Here is a 17069-nt window from a genome sequence, read left to right on the forward strand (position 1 = left end):
TAGAGAACCTGTATGCCTCAGCCTTATGCATGTATGTTTTTTTTCTCTCATATACAGCCCTAGTATTTTCTTTAGTAATCCACCAAGAAACCTACATATTAGCTCACAGGAAGATTACTTAATTCATACTACCAAATGTGTTCTTCCCCTGAACTTAATAACTTATGGAAATAATTGTATTTCTTACATCTTAGAAACCATGGATTTCCTCTCATGTACATCAGATTCTGAAAGCTATAACAATCTATGGACAAATATAGAGTGAAATAGGTTAATAGGTTTATGGCATAAAGCACAGTCAGTCTATCACTAACCCCATTAACTCAATTCTCAGTGTCTACAATCATAACAATAATGTCTACTTTATAGTTCGTAATCCTCAGTCTGAAATTGAATAAGAAAATCTCCATGTGTGCTATATATTAATTCCATCTCAGTCTTACCATAGTTGTCTCTTGAATTGACCCAAAGCTGTTAATGAAGATGTTGACTGCAACATCAACTGGAATTCCTTTAAAAAAAAAAAAAGATTTCTAGTGAACTGCACAATCCAGTAAAGGTACGTTATCCTTCATTTAAAGATCCTTATATTGGTATCAAAATGTGATTTTTTTTTTTTTATAGGGTCATACGACTTTATCTTTTCCAGTTAGTATATACAAAGTTCTCAAAAGCTGTGGTTTAATTTATTTCCACTGAAAGCCAATAGAAATCACAAAAACTTTTTTCAACCTAGTGATAAGAAAACAGAAAAAAAAATCCTTAGTCCAGAGTGCTAAGCTTCAAGCATTTCACAGATCATAAATCTGAATAATTTCCAAATTCCATGATTTTCTGTTATCACAGAATGCACAATACAGTATTACTTTTGCACACAGTGTAATGGATAGAGGCAATTCACACTTCCAGCAGTGGACACTTTTAACTGTCAAGGTTATAATGATGATCTATCATCCCAAATTACCTGACTATGATTTATGAGGAGACATTTACTTTACTGTAGGAGGATACTTCTTTGTGCAGGTCAAGTACATAACTGTAAAATATGAATACAGGCAGATAAAAATTGTTATGTGCAGCTTTCAGTTATCTAGCCTTGGTGCAGGAGAGTTGGAAAGCTGCTCCATTTCACAGTGGTTACCAATTTGCCAAGAAAAATTTCTAGAAGCCAACAGCTGTGAAGATATTAAGATGGCCTGGAATTTTTGTTCTTTTCCACAGCCAGGATTCCTGTAGTTGAAGAGGGATGGTATGACAGCTGCTACATCTGCCCTCTGTCACCCTGCGGGAACTGATTGGCAGTCATTTAATCTGGTGTTTACAGAGAGTTATCACGAAGCATGGAGAAGTGGCCTGACAGTTGTGAGAACTAATTATGGTCCACGAGTTTTATTTAGCACCTCTGTGTTGAGAGTGTCAGTATGTACACTAGATGCATGTATCTGATCTCATTTACACTGTTACAACTACTTAACTCAGTGGGTTTCTTTCTATTTTCAGCAACAAAAGAGATGTAAGAATATATGAAGACTATTTTGACAGAGTAAGCAAATGCCTCATCTAATAGTTTGCTTGTCTGCAAAAAATATTTCAGTGTACATTTAAGACATAAATTCAAACTCATTCTCTTGGTTCACCAGAAAATCACTAAGATAAAATTTCACTTTTTTAGTTAAACCAGTTTGTGGGGTTTTATTTTTATTTTAAATTAGACCAGTTAAGTGTGATGGTTTTGGTTATGCAATAAGCATAATACTCTATTTAATGTCTGATGCATGTGATAGAGCACCCACCACACTACTAGTACCCAGATCTCTTCCAGATTTGAATAGGAAGTGCCATCCAAGAAAATCACTCATGTGTGAGGAACATTTTAACACGAGCAAACCACTTGTCAGAATATGTTCTTTTTCTTCCGCCTCCCTGTGAGCTAACATTACATGTCCTCCCTTTTTCTTCCATCTTGATTCTTACCAGACTGCTAGCAGGGTTATCAAAAATATAAAGAAATCTGCAACAAGCTTAGCGATTACAAGCTGATTACGCTGAAGAAGAGGTACAGCAGAGGCTGGATGTTTATTCTTTGTGACAAAGCTCAGTGCTGAAAACATATAACTGTGATTCTACAGAGAATAAGAAAGAAGCAGGACACTTGCTGAGAACTGATCTTAGTACATTTATAAAACTTAGTAAAACAGAACATCTGAAAATGGTCTCTTCAAAAGCACAATAAATATAATTTCTAAATTTCTCATACTATTGATATGCATATTAAAATATCCCTTAATGTAGATATAATTAAATGTAAGTTTTAAAATGAAAGAACAGATTTATGTAAACTGCACCAGTGTCTGTAATGTAATAACATTGTCTATGTCTTTTTCCAGCAGGGAAATAATCTTGGTAAGTGTCTTTTACAGCTGTATAAGTTACTAGAGGTTTTCTGCATATGTAAGGAAATCACATTTGCCTACATGGAAGATTCCTACAGCATCTGACTACCAGAGAGACATTTTAAAGTCAGAGAAGGTGTTTAAATTCATTACCTATTTGAAATCCTGGTGTGTAAACTGTATTACTAACATATCTTTAAAGGATTTAACAACTGCATGGTTTCCAAATAGTGATACTGCTGATCCCAAATTTTATAAAGTCATCTTAAAGGATGTCTATAGAGAATTTTGATGCTTTAAAATACTGTAAAGCGGAGATACTACTGAAGTCTAACTAAAAAGTAAGGATAAAAAGACATTTTTAAAATTCTATAAAATCTAATTCTACTTTTAAAAATATTTTATAAAATAATAATAATAATAATAATAAAGTATCACATACTATTATGATAATGAAATCCTACCATATTTCTTTTCAGCTCAAAGGGTAAATATCTTCCGCAGTTTCACACTATCTAGGGAAATTTCCATTTAAAAAACACCAAAATAAATTTAGGTTATGAATATTATCTCTATATAAATTTCTATGTGTGAAAAGAGCAGAAGTTAAATTTCAAAGATTAAAAGAAAGGCTGAAATATCTGACAAACCTTTGAAATTAGGCCTTATCCTGGGATCATAACTGAGCAATAACCTATTCAAGATATTGCTGGTAGAATTAACAGGCACTCTTGCAAGGTCTTCAGCTGATTGCTGGCTGTAAAAAAAAAAAAAAGTGCATTAGTTATCATTAAGGCAGAAAAAACTGTGTGCTTAAACTTAAGCAATTTTAAAGTCATTCCATAAATGACATTTCACGAGCAAAATACGTTCAGTGTTTTCAGATTCCACACTCTTCCTTTCCTTGTGATGTTTCAGTATTTTTCAAGAAACCATAACAAACGCGAAAGCTCTCCTATATACTCTTAACTGTAATCCTGGGAGTAAACTGCAATTCACTAATTGTTCCCTTCCATCCTAACATAAATATCCAGAGGGAAATGATTTCTTCATCAGTAGAAAGCAGCCACCTGAACTATTTTTAGTGACTGTCAGATTTGGAACATAAGTAAACTGACAGCCACTTGGCAGGTGCCAAACCATGCAGAGGCTTTTGGCAGTCTCCTACTCTTGCATGCCAGCACCAGCTATTCCACCGAGAGCTGGAGCCATTGCATAATCTCATTGTCAAGTGCTAATAAAAGCTTTGTCACAGAAAACGAGGCCTTGGACTCTCCTCTGGTTTTGTAGGAGGAATTTAAACATCTCCATTTACCTTGCTGTTATTGTGCTGAGTGTTAAATTAAAACCATCGCTAAAAAAGAACCTGTGAAAGGTAAATGTAGCTACAAGAGTAACATGAAATTGAGTGTAATAAAAAGCAATAAGTGTGCATCAGTCCTCACCTCATGTACATTAAGCACCTAGAAGGCTGATAATGTCATGTAAATGAATTTGTATATTGTCTGTAGGACCTGCTCAGTGATGTTTTCCAATTTTGAATCCTGTCTTGTAATCACTTTTCCATCCATTTTATGATGACTGCTGACTTTCTGTCATTATAATTTAGTAACCAAGATGCCATGTAAAAATAAGACAAACACCCTACATAGGCACAAGTCATATGCATCAACACTATTACCTCTAAATGTTTTCCATAATCAGTATCAGCTGCTGTTGCCTCCTTTACCCAGTTTAATTTCTATTTTTCATTATTCTTTCCCATATCAATGTCAGCTTGACAGATCTATGGGTTATTCTTTATAACATCTCAGTTCACTGCTAGTTTTCTTCTCATCCTTCAGTTTCCTTCATGTCCTCTTGGACTTCTGCATTATTCAAACATTTACTGAGGAAAATATTAACTCTCCAAAAGACTTGGCCAGTTTTAACATAAAGGGTTGTATGAATGTATCAGACCTCCTGATTTTAAGATGTCCAGTCATAGTATCTCCTGTTCAGCATATTCCTTATTGACTACTGGGAAACTAATTAATTAATGTCACCATTGCATGATATCACTGTTTGATTGAAAACTGGAGATGAGACCAGACCCTAGCCCTTGCAGAGTTTTATGAGTAACCCCACCTTTAAAATCAACTCTTTTAACTCAAACCCTAAGGGAAACAACAGGATCAACTGAACAAGATCTGCTGACTTGGCAGCATTTACTATGCCTTCACAATGAGATTTAATCTCCTCAGTTAACATTTTACAGCTAAAAGGTTTATAAATAAAACTATGAAGGAGTTCCCAATGATTAAAAAACATGTCAACCATTTATGATAACATAACTGCATTTTATTCTATCATAGTCTCCTTGATACCCTTTGAGCATTTTATACTTCAGAAGCAAAATAATCAGATTTCTGTTTTCCCTGTTGTATTTAGGATATTTCTGAAACCTAAAGCTGCATATCTGTTTAACTATTTGCTTGACATTATACATGAGGGAGAAAAGTATGTCTAAACTCAGCTATGACAGCAAATAACCACTCAACTCCTTGAAATTTCAGACAATTTGCCAGTCATTAGCAAGATTAGTAGGAATTCTGAAGGCTACCCAAAGATGTAGGTACCAAAAAGTGTGTATCCATGAGTATAGCTTAAACTATAACATACAGGACAAAAATAACCTGTGGAGCGGCATTAAGTGGCTTCAGTATATAATTCACCACCCATCTCTTGCAAATGCACTAAAACCTCTGTGACATTTAATGACCACATAGGTGAACTACTTGTTCTACGAGAACTTATCCAGAGATAAATGGTCCACTAAAAAAACAAGGAATTTTTTAGTTTTAGTAAGATATGTTAACTTCCATTAGCATGTCCTTATTCTGTGTACAATAAACCTCTGCTAATTTAATATTAGAGTGATTAAATAGCAATAGGTATAAATAACTAAAAAAAACCCCATAATCCCTTTGAATAATTGATAAAATCACCTTCAAACAATTCTCCCAGGGTTGTGTTTATAGGTTTTTATAGTTGACTTTGATTGGATCATTATTCAAAAGAACTCATTTATTTCCTGAATTGGTCAGGCAGTTGGACTAGATGATCACTGAAGGTCCAACTGAACTATTGTATTGTATCGTATCATAACATATTCTATTCTATTCTATTCTATTCTATTCTATTCTATTCTATTCTATTCTATTCTATTCTATTCCTGTAATTTTGACATTTGTGTTCAGTTTTCAGTGATTACCTTTACCAATGAACAGGTTGTTGCAGAAATCAGCTTTGTATGGGTTTTCTTGCAGTTACTACTAATTGGACAATAGGAAAACACAATGTTAAGATTATTTTCCATTTTGTAGCAGGAACAAGACAGAAAAGAATGTTCATTTAAATATTAAAAAGGCAGGCAAACTGTACACTGTATTGTATCTGAAACAAAAATGTTCATGGCATTGTTTCCTTACAAGTTGCTCATCTTAACATCTAAAACATCTACATTAGATGCCTACAGCAATTGTATTTATAAAAGGAGGGTCTTCTTAATGCAAGCAATAGGAATTCTTTCTAAATCATATATGCCCAGTATTAATGAAATATCAAAACCAAACCAAACAGCAACTAACGAACAAACTTAAACCCTATTTTTTTTTTTTTATTTTCTGGATTATACAAAGAAGTTCATTAAATAGTGATGACAGTAATCTGAGCCACACGGGATAACATGGACACATAAATTAAATACAGATGCTCATAAAATGCAATGAAAAAAAAGAGGAAAGAAGTCTGAGAAACCAAATGAGTGAGCATCAAACAGCAAAAGAAAGCCTAATAGAGCTGACAGGTTTATTTGTCTCTTCAAGTGAGAGGAATAATGAGGTAGTTTCTGAGATCTGAGTTGCACTAAAGTATGTTAATACAAGTATCTGTTGAGGCTTGTTCAAAGGTCATCCATGAACTAGGCAAAGAAGATTTACTCCACTGAGAAGACAGTAATGGGATGAAGAATGGGTGGCAGCACTGCTTTCTGGTAAAGAATATCACATCTTCCACGAGTTGTTGGGTAGTGTTTTGAACTTATACAAGTGTGATGCACACACATTTATCCTCATTTATATAAGAAACAAGTAAAATACAACAGCACTGTCTGTTCTGAGTTGGGAAAAGAAGCACAGAGAGTCAGTAATTGCTATTTTTTAATTTGAATGAAGTGGTTGTAATAGCTACTGGAAAAAAAGTTCTGCTGAGTATCAGTTATATTTTCACTGCGGTCTTTTACAGCATGCTGTCATTGAATTGCCATCATTGAATAGCACTCATGCAACTAAACTTCACCACAAGGACTGAATTTCCTTCAGAGACCCTTGCTGATCAAAATGCCTAAATTTCCCCTGCAAATCAATAAACCATATGTGTAGCTTTTGGTGAGTTAAGAGGTTATGCCACTTTCAGAGTGATAGATGAGCAGAATGACTTAACAAAACAGTGAATGGGAAGGGTTAAGTGCTTGGAGAAACAGGCTGGGACTATTCACGCTACTAAGATATTTACCTAAAGCCACTACCACCCACCCCTGATTAATTGGCCATTCTGGAATGAATTAATGATAGGCAAATGTGCAGACTACATAAGAGAAAAAGAATTTGAGCTGAGATCTCCCTTCCTAAAAGAAGCTGTCTGATTCCCATATAATACTCACACCAGTTGAGAAGTTACTTACCACTTCTTCTTATTCTGCCTACAATTTTCACATTTGTGAAAAGCTGATAACTAGTCTAAGATTTCCCTTAGATTTCCACCAGTTGCTGCATACGTTGTAATTTTAATACATTTATTTCAACTTGCACTGAATGCATGCAGAGCTGCTGGAAAGCATTAGAAAATGGAAATGCAGCAGCATTCTTCACAGTAATTGATGAGTTCTAAGTAAGATACGGTGAATACTAATGGGTAAGGCAACAGCAGTCGCACAGTTGCTAAAAAGGGAATTTAAAACCAAGTAATAGTTAAGCTAGAAATTGCCTTAACAAGAATTTTGTCTAAATAACAATTTTCAAAAAAGCCCATAAAAACCCCAAAACCAAAGTATGTTTTCTCTCTTTCTGAAAAAAAAGAGAAAACAAACAGTATTCTCAAAAGTGTTCTCCAAAGTGCTCTTAAAAGCAAGAAAGAAAACAAAGTACAGTTAGTTTTTCAGCCCGACATCTCTGTGGCATATGACTGACCACTCTCCGGTCTTCTGGTACTTCTGGTATCATTGATGAATAAAAGCGTGACTCTAAATACTGTATTTCACAGGATATGCAGTAAGGTGTCCATCTCCTCTTCCACTGCAGCTGTACACATTTTATCACTGCCTTTGAAGAACATAGTTAACATTTTAAATTGATGTCAACAGATAATTATTTTCATAATTCATTAACCAAAATCAAGAGGTATAGATAAGCATGGTAAAAAGAAGCATATATTACACTTTGTTTAAAATTTATATAGATTCCTTACATTTCTGTTAAGCAAATGTGCCACAAGACATTATATCTCTCTTTGGGTTATCATGAAATTTAGTCTCTCAGTGATCTCCGAAGGTACAAGGAGTCTTTATCACAGGAAGTGATACATGAGTATAATTGGAGAAAGGAATTTAAACAGTAATCTACACAAGTGGGAAGGGGAAATCTTGTTGTTATTTTAATTCATCTATGCCCTGATCCCAGTTCTTCAGATTCCATTATGCTGAAGTATTTCTCACTTTGGAAGAGAACATGAATATACTTTTAACTTAGGGCATGACAATCAGGAAAAAAAAAAGCATGTCACAGGGAAGTATTCACACACCATCTTATGCTGCAAGTCCAGACAGTCATGCAGCATGCTTATTCTAGTGCTGGTGCTTGCTTAGAGCTCATAGCTTGGATAATGTAGCATCAAGATTTGCCTTTGCATAGTTCTAGATTGCTGTCTAACAGATAAAATTATATATCCTAACTCACACTGCTCAGGTTATCTCCAACCAAATTTCCTATACAATGCTGAAACAACAGATTTTAGTACAGTTTATCTAGTCTATGTGATGGAAACTGACAATCATATAACATGGCAGTATATACCTGAGAATGATAAAAATAAGTTTTGGGAAACAGTATCTCGCCATACATTGCAAGTACTATTTTCCTGATATAAACAATCAGTGTTCTGATTTGCAGGCATTTGATTTTCTGAGTGCAATAACTCAAAGCATAAAAACAGGTAAATAGAAATTAAAGAGATTCTATATAATTCTTCTGACTGATGTCTATGATCTCCAGTATGCTTAATAGCTACATTTTCAAACTGTACCTGGTGACATCTCTATTACAAGAGAGGATAATTACGATGCCTCCAATGCAAAGTAATATCACTCAAATTACATTATATCTACAGAACTCTGAATAACTGTTTATGTGCCCTCACAATTGCAGTTGATAGCTAAACACCTAAAATTAGGTATGTAACTTCAGTACCTAAGTTTGGAGGTAATCCAGTGTGGTAAACAAAGAGAAAGTTTCCTTCATAGCAGAATTTTAAACAGAAACCCAGATTGGGCACCTCGAACTGTGAGCCCTGAATTGTGCGGGTGAAATAATTCATCTTTCATCTCCTGTTGTAGGTCGACCAAAGAACATAAGTCTCCTAATGTGGTCATGTAAACAACCTTCCTGAAGTTGGGTGGTGTGAATAGCTCAGTTAGTGTCATTTCTTCAGTTCTTGTCTATCAGAAACCTCTAAGTTCAGCTTTGGTTTCACGTTCAACATTGCCAGGGTTGGACACCTCAAGGAGCTTTTATATGGTATTATGAAGTGCCTTGTTATTCCCAAAGCTTGAAAAAAGCAAGGTGATTCATCTGCCCACCACAGAGACAGATCCCAAACCAGTAGAACCAGGTTAGTATGGTACTTCATCCAGCCTGACTAGTACTGCTCACAGCAAGCTCACAGCAATGCTTCCATTTCTTAAAATTAGCTTGTTTGCTCCTAGCTTGGGCATCTCTGCATCCTACCTAAGTCACCACCTAAGTGACCTTCATGCATAACAGCTGTCCTGTCATGTCCTGATATTGCCTGCTGACATGACACATGATCAGCATCCAGATGTGTAAGCAGAACTACAGACATTTCAAAATTAATTTATCCACATCAGTTCCTTGTCCCAGTCTTTTTTCCAAATGCAGAAGTACTGAGACAATACATGGATCTTAGAAAAATCTAACCATCTTGTATGGTGGTATAAATGAAAAGTACAAGTGGAGATACATTCTATATAATTTGTCTTTCAAAGGTCTGTCTGGTGGACCTGAGAACAGAATTTAGTTTTCCTTGTACTTAGGTTTAGGGAGTGTAATTTAACCTGCAGATCCACGTATTTTCTGTCTGGAGGTTGCATACGAAATACAAAGTCTGTAACTTTACCACATGGTTGTAGTGTCTCATCACTACAGTGTTCAGAATGGAGTAAACGCTGCCCACTGAGAGGGAGAATTACTGAATGAGAACCAGCCTACCATGCTTAATTACTGTTTTACAAGAGAACTTAGGTTTTGCTTATATAGCTTTATCTGTTACTCCCCAGCATGTTTATTCACTCTGAAAACAAATTCCCAAACCTCCTGGAATGTGGCCCTATCTGTCCAGGATCACGGCTTTCCATGAGACTTACATGCTACAGAATAATTAAACCATTGGCCAACTGCTGTTATTATGGGGCAAAAGAATTTTTATAGGAACCAGTCCTGGGCTCTGCAAGGCACTTATCTTCAGAATGACTGTGAGATGTAACTGCCTCCACAACCAAATTCAGGCTTTTCTTTCAACTTCCTTCCATCTTCTCCCACAAACTGTATCACCCCTCCCATCGGTGCTATTTGACACTCTTACATCTCTATGCCTTCTGTAACACTGTCATAAGCAAACTTCCCTCTCCTTATAAGTTCATTTGTTTAGAGATATTGCAAGTAGTTTTGAGTAGAGACCCTCTGGGCTACTAAGGATTGTGGGGATAACAGCACCAGCTCACACATCATAAAATAACTGAAGTATTTATTATGATGTAACAAAAGGAAAAACATTTTTCAGCAGTGCTCTTAGAAAAAGTCACAGCTAGGTGTCCAGCATGTTTACCAGAAACCGGTATTATGAGGAATTATGAAGAAGTTAATAAGAAGTAAGTAATACTGCTGATGGGTAGTCTATGATCAACAAGGAGATTAAGCGACTAAATACATCTGTAGCTATATCAAAATCATCTGTATTCAGTGTAGTGAATTTCAAAATATGCTTTGTAAACAGAATACTATAATCCACAAAGTTCTTAATCTATTTCTTGAAGAGGTGGACCTGGTTTGGGTTTTTTTTAGTATTTTCCATGGAGACAAAAGGCAACAGTATTTTACGGCACTATGCATCCGTGGAAGCCAGATTCTGAGATTTATGCTGCAATACTCCTTATTATAGGATTTTAAGCCTAATATACCAATTTCTTTGTTAATCAACAAACATTCAGGAATCAGACACAAGTATAATTACTCTATGTTTCATTTGGAAAGCCTGAGGTAAGAAGGAAAATGATCTAAATGTAAAACGTGAACTCTTACATCTGTTCTGAGCAAGCATTAAATCAAAACAAGAACCAAGTGATTAAGCATCAGCTTCATGAAACCGCTCGATAAAAAAGCTTGGAAAAATAGTTTCAGAAATAAATGAAAATAAGATGGCCAGTCAAGCCACTATCACACAATGCACTGAGAAGTACAGCTTTATGAATAATCACAAGTGAGAGGTTTTGCTCTAAGATACAAAATAGAATTTTCCTAATTAAAGGAAGCAAGTATCTGTTTATGAGACAATAATGAACTTTTTATGGGGTTTCTAATCAGCTTGTTTTCAGCTTATTCTAATAGTAGTTAATTTCATGCCAGAGGGGCACATTTGGCAAAAGGCTTGTATTCTGGAGAGCCATAAAAGGAAAAGCTCAAGTATGCTTGGTTTCCATATGAGCAAATTCATGCTAAAGTCCCAAATCAGTCTTATAAACATCCATTTCTTAACTTCAGACTAAGGAACTCAAGCAGTAACATCAGATTCAGCATAAATCTTTCCTGGAAAATTCTTTGCATACATTTGAATTTCATTATAAAGTTTGTACAGAGAAGACTGTTCCTTATGTAATTACTAGTATGGTTTTTTTGTTCTCAGGGAGGCAAAATTTAGCTTTTCACCTGTTATAAGGAAACAAAAGGCAATAATTTTTTGCAATTAAGCTTTAAATTTTATTGTACCAGTAACTTCTGCAAATTAAAGGTAGATTAAGATTTTAACTTATAAATGTATGTTTTCATTGGGAATCTCTACCATTCAATTTTATACATGTTTCAAGATCCTATTTATTTTCTTTAAAAAAGATACAATGCAGTCTTCTAAAAGATTTCTTTTGTGCTTTACTAGCAAATTTTTCATTCAGCCACTTCCTTTGAGACTATTTTTGGTCAGCCCTTATGGTGTCACTTAATTCCCACTCCACTGCATTGTTTTTTGGTTTGTTTCTGAGGAAAGATTCCTTAGGTTTCTTTCACTGGAAAAAAAATGTTAAGAGTAGGCAGCCTTTTTTATAATGCAGTGTCACCAAGTCAAGAAGTTTTGTAAAGATTATTAAAAAAATGCCAATGATTGAAAGTTTGCCATCACTAGCCTGAGTTAGGAGAGCATTAGATAATTTCTCTGCAAGACAGAAGTGACTTTCATTGCTCATTCACATAAGAGGTCTCCTAGATGTCAGCCACAAAAACAGCAGTCCTGCAACCTCGCTGTTATGAGTGGTTATCTCTCAAGCTGTGAACTTCAGCCAAGTAAGATATAGACAACTTGTTCATCATTCAGAAAATCCAACAGGGCATATTGCTACGGCAGTTAATTCTAGCTAGCAACACTGCACATGTGATACATCAGACAAATACTGGATTTGGCTAGCATTTTCACAGAAAGCTTCAACTGGCTGGAACATAAAAGTATCACTTTGAAAATTACAGCATTTATTCAATGCTTTTCAAGTATGTTGGTGATGAATGAGATCATATTTAATGGTTGTAATGTCAACTGGTACGAAAAAGAACAGGGTACCAGGTTCTTAAGAGAAAACCAACAAAAAAAATAGAGCCACTTATCAAGATAAAATGACATCAATGTTTGGAATTCTAATTACGACCAAGTCAAGAACAGGGGGAAATGCTGGCTGCTTTGACAAGGCCATGGAATATCTGGATTCCGCTCCCAGCTGTGTAACTCACTTTCTGAGGACTTCCGTGCTGACGCCTGTCTTGGGAACTATCACATTTCTCTCCTTGCTACAAATCCTCATGGTAGCTCAGACCAAAAGCTCCATTCAGAGTTCAGCTTAAGGATTCAAAGGGGATAAAATGGGTAGGGGTCAATTCAGATGAGTTATGATCACATTTGAGACTTGTATCTTAATGTATTCAAATCCAAAAATACATCTCGTTTTCTAGGTTTGATATAAAAAAAAAAGAATAAAAACACTCACCGTATCTAGGGACTTTCTACAAATTTTGGGTTGCAAAGAAACATCAGTGACAATATTTAAAAAGAGTGGGAACTTTTAAAAGTGTTATTCAAACATTGCTTCTGTCTGGTTATTCTACTTCTTTTTTTCCTGTGGAAAAAGTCTATTAATGTTAAACAGCCAGTCTCATCTTCCAGTCTTCTTGTTTTATGGTCAAAGAATAAATGTGTTTTAAATTTGTCTAAACAATTTTATCATTTCAGGCATAGTGCTTTTCTATGCTTATTGGCAATGTATTGTATTCCATCAATCTTTTCCTCAGGTATTTACACCATAACACTAAAAAGATGAGCAAGGCTGGCCAAGAAAATGACAAAAAAGGCACTCACAAATAAAACTTTGCATTGTCCTATGGATCCCAGTCTAAAATGTCGTAGGTATTAGAAAGAGGAAGTATTTTTAACATCAAGTAATCATAGGTCTCCTGAATACGTTCTCTATTCAGCTGGGCAATCTCATATTTTAATTTCTGTATTTTCACAGAGAGATTACTCCATAAGGGCATGCTTTATAGCAACAGTCAATCCACCTCCATAAAAGTCATAGTACTGTAAATCATTGATGGAAGATGCTGAAGACCTAAGTTCTATTCAACATGCAGTAAGAATATGTGTTGGACAAGCCGTCTCTTACAGAACTAAGCTGACCAGAAACTGAATTTCAGTACAACAGTTCTGCATCCGCCTTGTTTTTCTCAGTACACCTGCACCACGATGCTAGACAGCATAGCACTAGGGGACTACATTACTGTGTCCCCATACATAGCAAGGCACTGGGTTGGAATCTGCCACAAAGAAAGAAACAATTTACTATGGCTTAGATTTTTCTTGTCATTAAAACAGAGGACCTGATACAGAAGAAACACACTCACTGACAGAACTTAGCTATGATGCTGGTCAAATCCTCTTCCTCCCATTCCCACCCCAAACCACATTGTTTCAGCAGAACCTTCACCTTCTACTTCAATTGACATGTAATTTCCACTGTTAAAAATACAGCAGCATTGCCGTCATACAAAAGCATAAAAGAAGGAACATACGATGGACACAGATACTGCTTCTTTTTCCCCTTTCCTTTCTTTGAAGACTTCTCTTTGGAATAGACCTCTTCAACCCATAAGGAGAATGAGGCGAATAAGAAAACCGCTAGTAAGAACTTCATCTTGACGAGAAACCTTCAATCACAGGCAAAAGAAAAGAAAGAGGTTTACGTTAGTAGGGCTAGATATGGCAAATGGGAACACATACCTACAAAGAGTAAACAAATGTTTGGGTTTTTTTTTTAAAAAAGTTTGATTTTAGTTGCCTTGGGAGACAGCATCTGTTGAGGTGCACCTCTGATATGGAACCAACTTTGACAATTTTCTGAGAGTCAAGTAGCTTCCCAAAGTTAAGGGACTGACAGTGAGGAACAGATTTAAGTGCAAATTTGCTCCTGTGTGTTGAAGAAATAAAAGGCTGCCTAACTCAAAATCCTCAGAAAACTGGAAACAGAATTCCTCACCAAAAATGTCATGTATCAACTGCATTAAATACGGTTAAATGAGACCAACCGGTCATCTAGCAAGAATTGCAAGTCCTCTATGACCCTGCACAGATCAGACAGCAATCATTTAGATGCTAGTTATGAGAAAGGGTTGCAAATTTCATTTTATGTACAGAATTTAAACACAAATTACTATCTCGCATGAAGTATTCTCACTGTGGAGCCAGCACTGAAAGGGCCTTGCAAAGATGACTGAACACAGCCCTCAATACTGAGCTTTATTACATCGTGTTCTGTTTAATATTTTAACTTCTTCTTGCGGGCGGAAGCGCGTACCCCAAAGGCCAGGAGCTGAGCCTGTGTTCAGCCAGAGACGGCCCCACCTGCCCCGGGTCGCTGCCGCACGACACCCCAGGCAGTTTCCAGTTGTTCCCCATCCCTCAGATAATTCCCAGGCATTTCCTTGGGCCAGCGGGAACCTCGCACATGCCTCAGCACCAGCTGCATTTTCTACTTTTATTTTATTCAATTTTTTAAATTCTTTTTAAGGAGCAGTGGCTGCCTGTCTCTGCCTCCCCCCAACTCCGGGAGGCACCGGGATGCTTCAGCCCTCCCCCTTCGGGAGCCGCAGCCCTCCCCGGGCGGGAACGGTCACCGAGCTGCCCCGCCGCCCCCTACCCCTCGCCGGTCCTCCTCGCCTCGCCGGCCCGACCCGAGGCCTCCCACCGTCCCCAGCAGCGGGGAGGGAGCGGCCTCCGTGCTGCCGAGCGCTGTCGGCGCACCGTGGGGAGAGCGGGAGGCGGGCCCGCGTGGGGCTCCCCTCAGGCCCCGCGTCCCGCCGCCACCGGCGCTGGCCGAGGTGCTGACGGGGCCTCCCGGCGGGAACGGGCCTCTGCGGCCGGGCCCCGGCTCCTCCGCGGCCCCTTCCCGCCCCACCGAGAGGGGGGACACGGGCCCCTCACCCACACGCAGCCCCGCCACCGCCACGGCCCGCACCGCCGCTCACCGCCAGACGCTCCGCCCCCACCCCCTATCGCGATAAGGCTCGGTGGCGACCAGGCGGCGGGCCATGTCGCGATGGCGGAGCGAGCCCCTACCTCCGACGGTGCCCTCCGCGGCCACTGAGCATGTGCGGTAGCCGCGGCGCGGTGCGGCGCTCGCCCAGTGAGCATGTCCCGGCCGCCCGCCCGCACATGGGCACTGGGCGAGCGGCGTCGCCGGCGGCGGGAGGGCCGGGGGGGGCGGGGGGGGGGGAGCGGGAGGCTCCGACCGGGCAGCGGCCCCCCCCGCTTCCCCCGCCTCGGCCCTCCCGCCGCTGGAGACGGGGCAGCGACGGGGCGGCGGGATGTGCGGATAAGTGGCGGGGGGGGGGCGGGGGGGGGGGGGGGGGGCGGGCAGACGGGGGGACCATCATCCGGTCTCTGACGGTGTCGAAAAATGTCTTAACAGAGTTGGCAGGAACAAGGGAATATTAGCGGAGAGGGGCTGAGTTGGATGGGAAGAAGACGGGGTGCAGTGCTGCATAGATTATATATATATATATACATATGCACATATTTAGTCAATAGTTACTGTCGCTTCATTTAAAAAGTCGAACTTTCCCTGTGAAAAAGCAAGAAGGCTTGTTTTGGGGATAGGCTCGTGGCCTTGTTACAAAGGGTGCTGGTTTTCCAGTTGCAAGTTATAAATAGAGACCTAATGGAATGGAAATTTCATACCTGAAATTCTTTCTGGAGCTCCGTGTATCTCGTGCTTATAGAAATACAGGTACATGCTGAACTTCTTGCTTGTCTGTTTGACCTCAATTTTGGAAATGAACAGACATCATTATACAGCCGAGCAGTCTTAGGTTACCAAATGCCCGCCCTCCCATTAGAGTTCAAAGGCATCATCTCCCATATGTCTCACATTCTTTATAGGGACCCAGCCACTGAAAATCATGACAGTTTTCATGTCTTTTTTATCTTCCAGCCTTATTTCTTATCACTCCTAGCATACACTGCCAGAGCTTCAGTCTGCAGTATGATGATCCACCTGGTCTAGTGGAAGGGGTCCCTGCCCATGGCCAGGGGGTTGGAACTAGATGATCTCTAAGGTCCCTTCCAACCCAATCCGCTCTATGATTCTATGATTCATTCTACAAAAGAGCAGCATCACCTGAAGAATACTTTTTATTCTTCAGAATGGATCCAATGGTTAAGTCTGATACATCAATAGACACTTTTTGCCGTGTCCTGTAATCCTCATCATGCTTCTTTGTGAAGCTCTATTGGGGTTTGAACTATAATATAATGGCAGATAAAAAGTGAAGAAAGTCACCTCTTTGACAAATGAGAAATAAGTGGGCACATGACCTGGTGCATAATCCATGGCAGGCAACAAGCAGCGTGTAGATTCTGTAACACCCACATGCCGAGTACTCTCAGCTCCACCTTCTGAGCAACATTTCTGTCCTAACTGAATTCTAGATGCAGTCTGAGAATAATTCCATGCCCTTCAGAATTTGCTGCCATATGGTATACATATACTGCCATATACATATATACATATGCATGTCTGTATAGATACATGCATACAGA

At 38.5% G+C, this 17069-nt stretch overlaps 1 protein-coding gene across 3 annotated transcripts in view; it reads right to left on the reverse strand.

Moving 5' to 3' along the window:
• Positions 1–15651, reverse strand: part of GLRB (glycine receptor beta) — a 53253-nt gene extending 37602 nt beyond the window's left edge. For 2 of the 3 annotated variants that reach the window (XM_074822956.1, XM_074822954.1), the window contains exons 1-4: positions 15497–15580; positions 14045–14179; positions 3044–3150; positions 444–511 (exon numbers count right to left, since the gene is read on the reverse strand). In XM_074822956.1, the coding sequence (XP_074679057.1) occupies positions 444–511; positions 3044–3150; positions 14045–14179; positions 15497–15561 (375 nt within the window). In that variant the 5' untranslated portion in view covers positions 15562–15580. The other variant, XM_074822955.1, reaches the window with a different exon arrangement.
• Between the last annotated feature and the right edge of the window lie 1418 nt (positions 15652–17069).

Source organism: Strix aluco, chromosome 4 (genome assembly GCF_031877795.1).
Source record: "Strix aluco isolate bStrAlu1 chromosome 4, bStrAlu1.hap1, whole genome shotgun sequence".
NCBI lineage: Eukaryota > Metazoa > Chordata > Aves > Strigiformes > Strigidae > Strix > Strix aluco.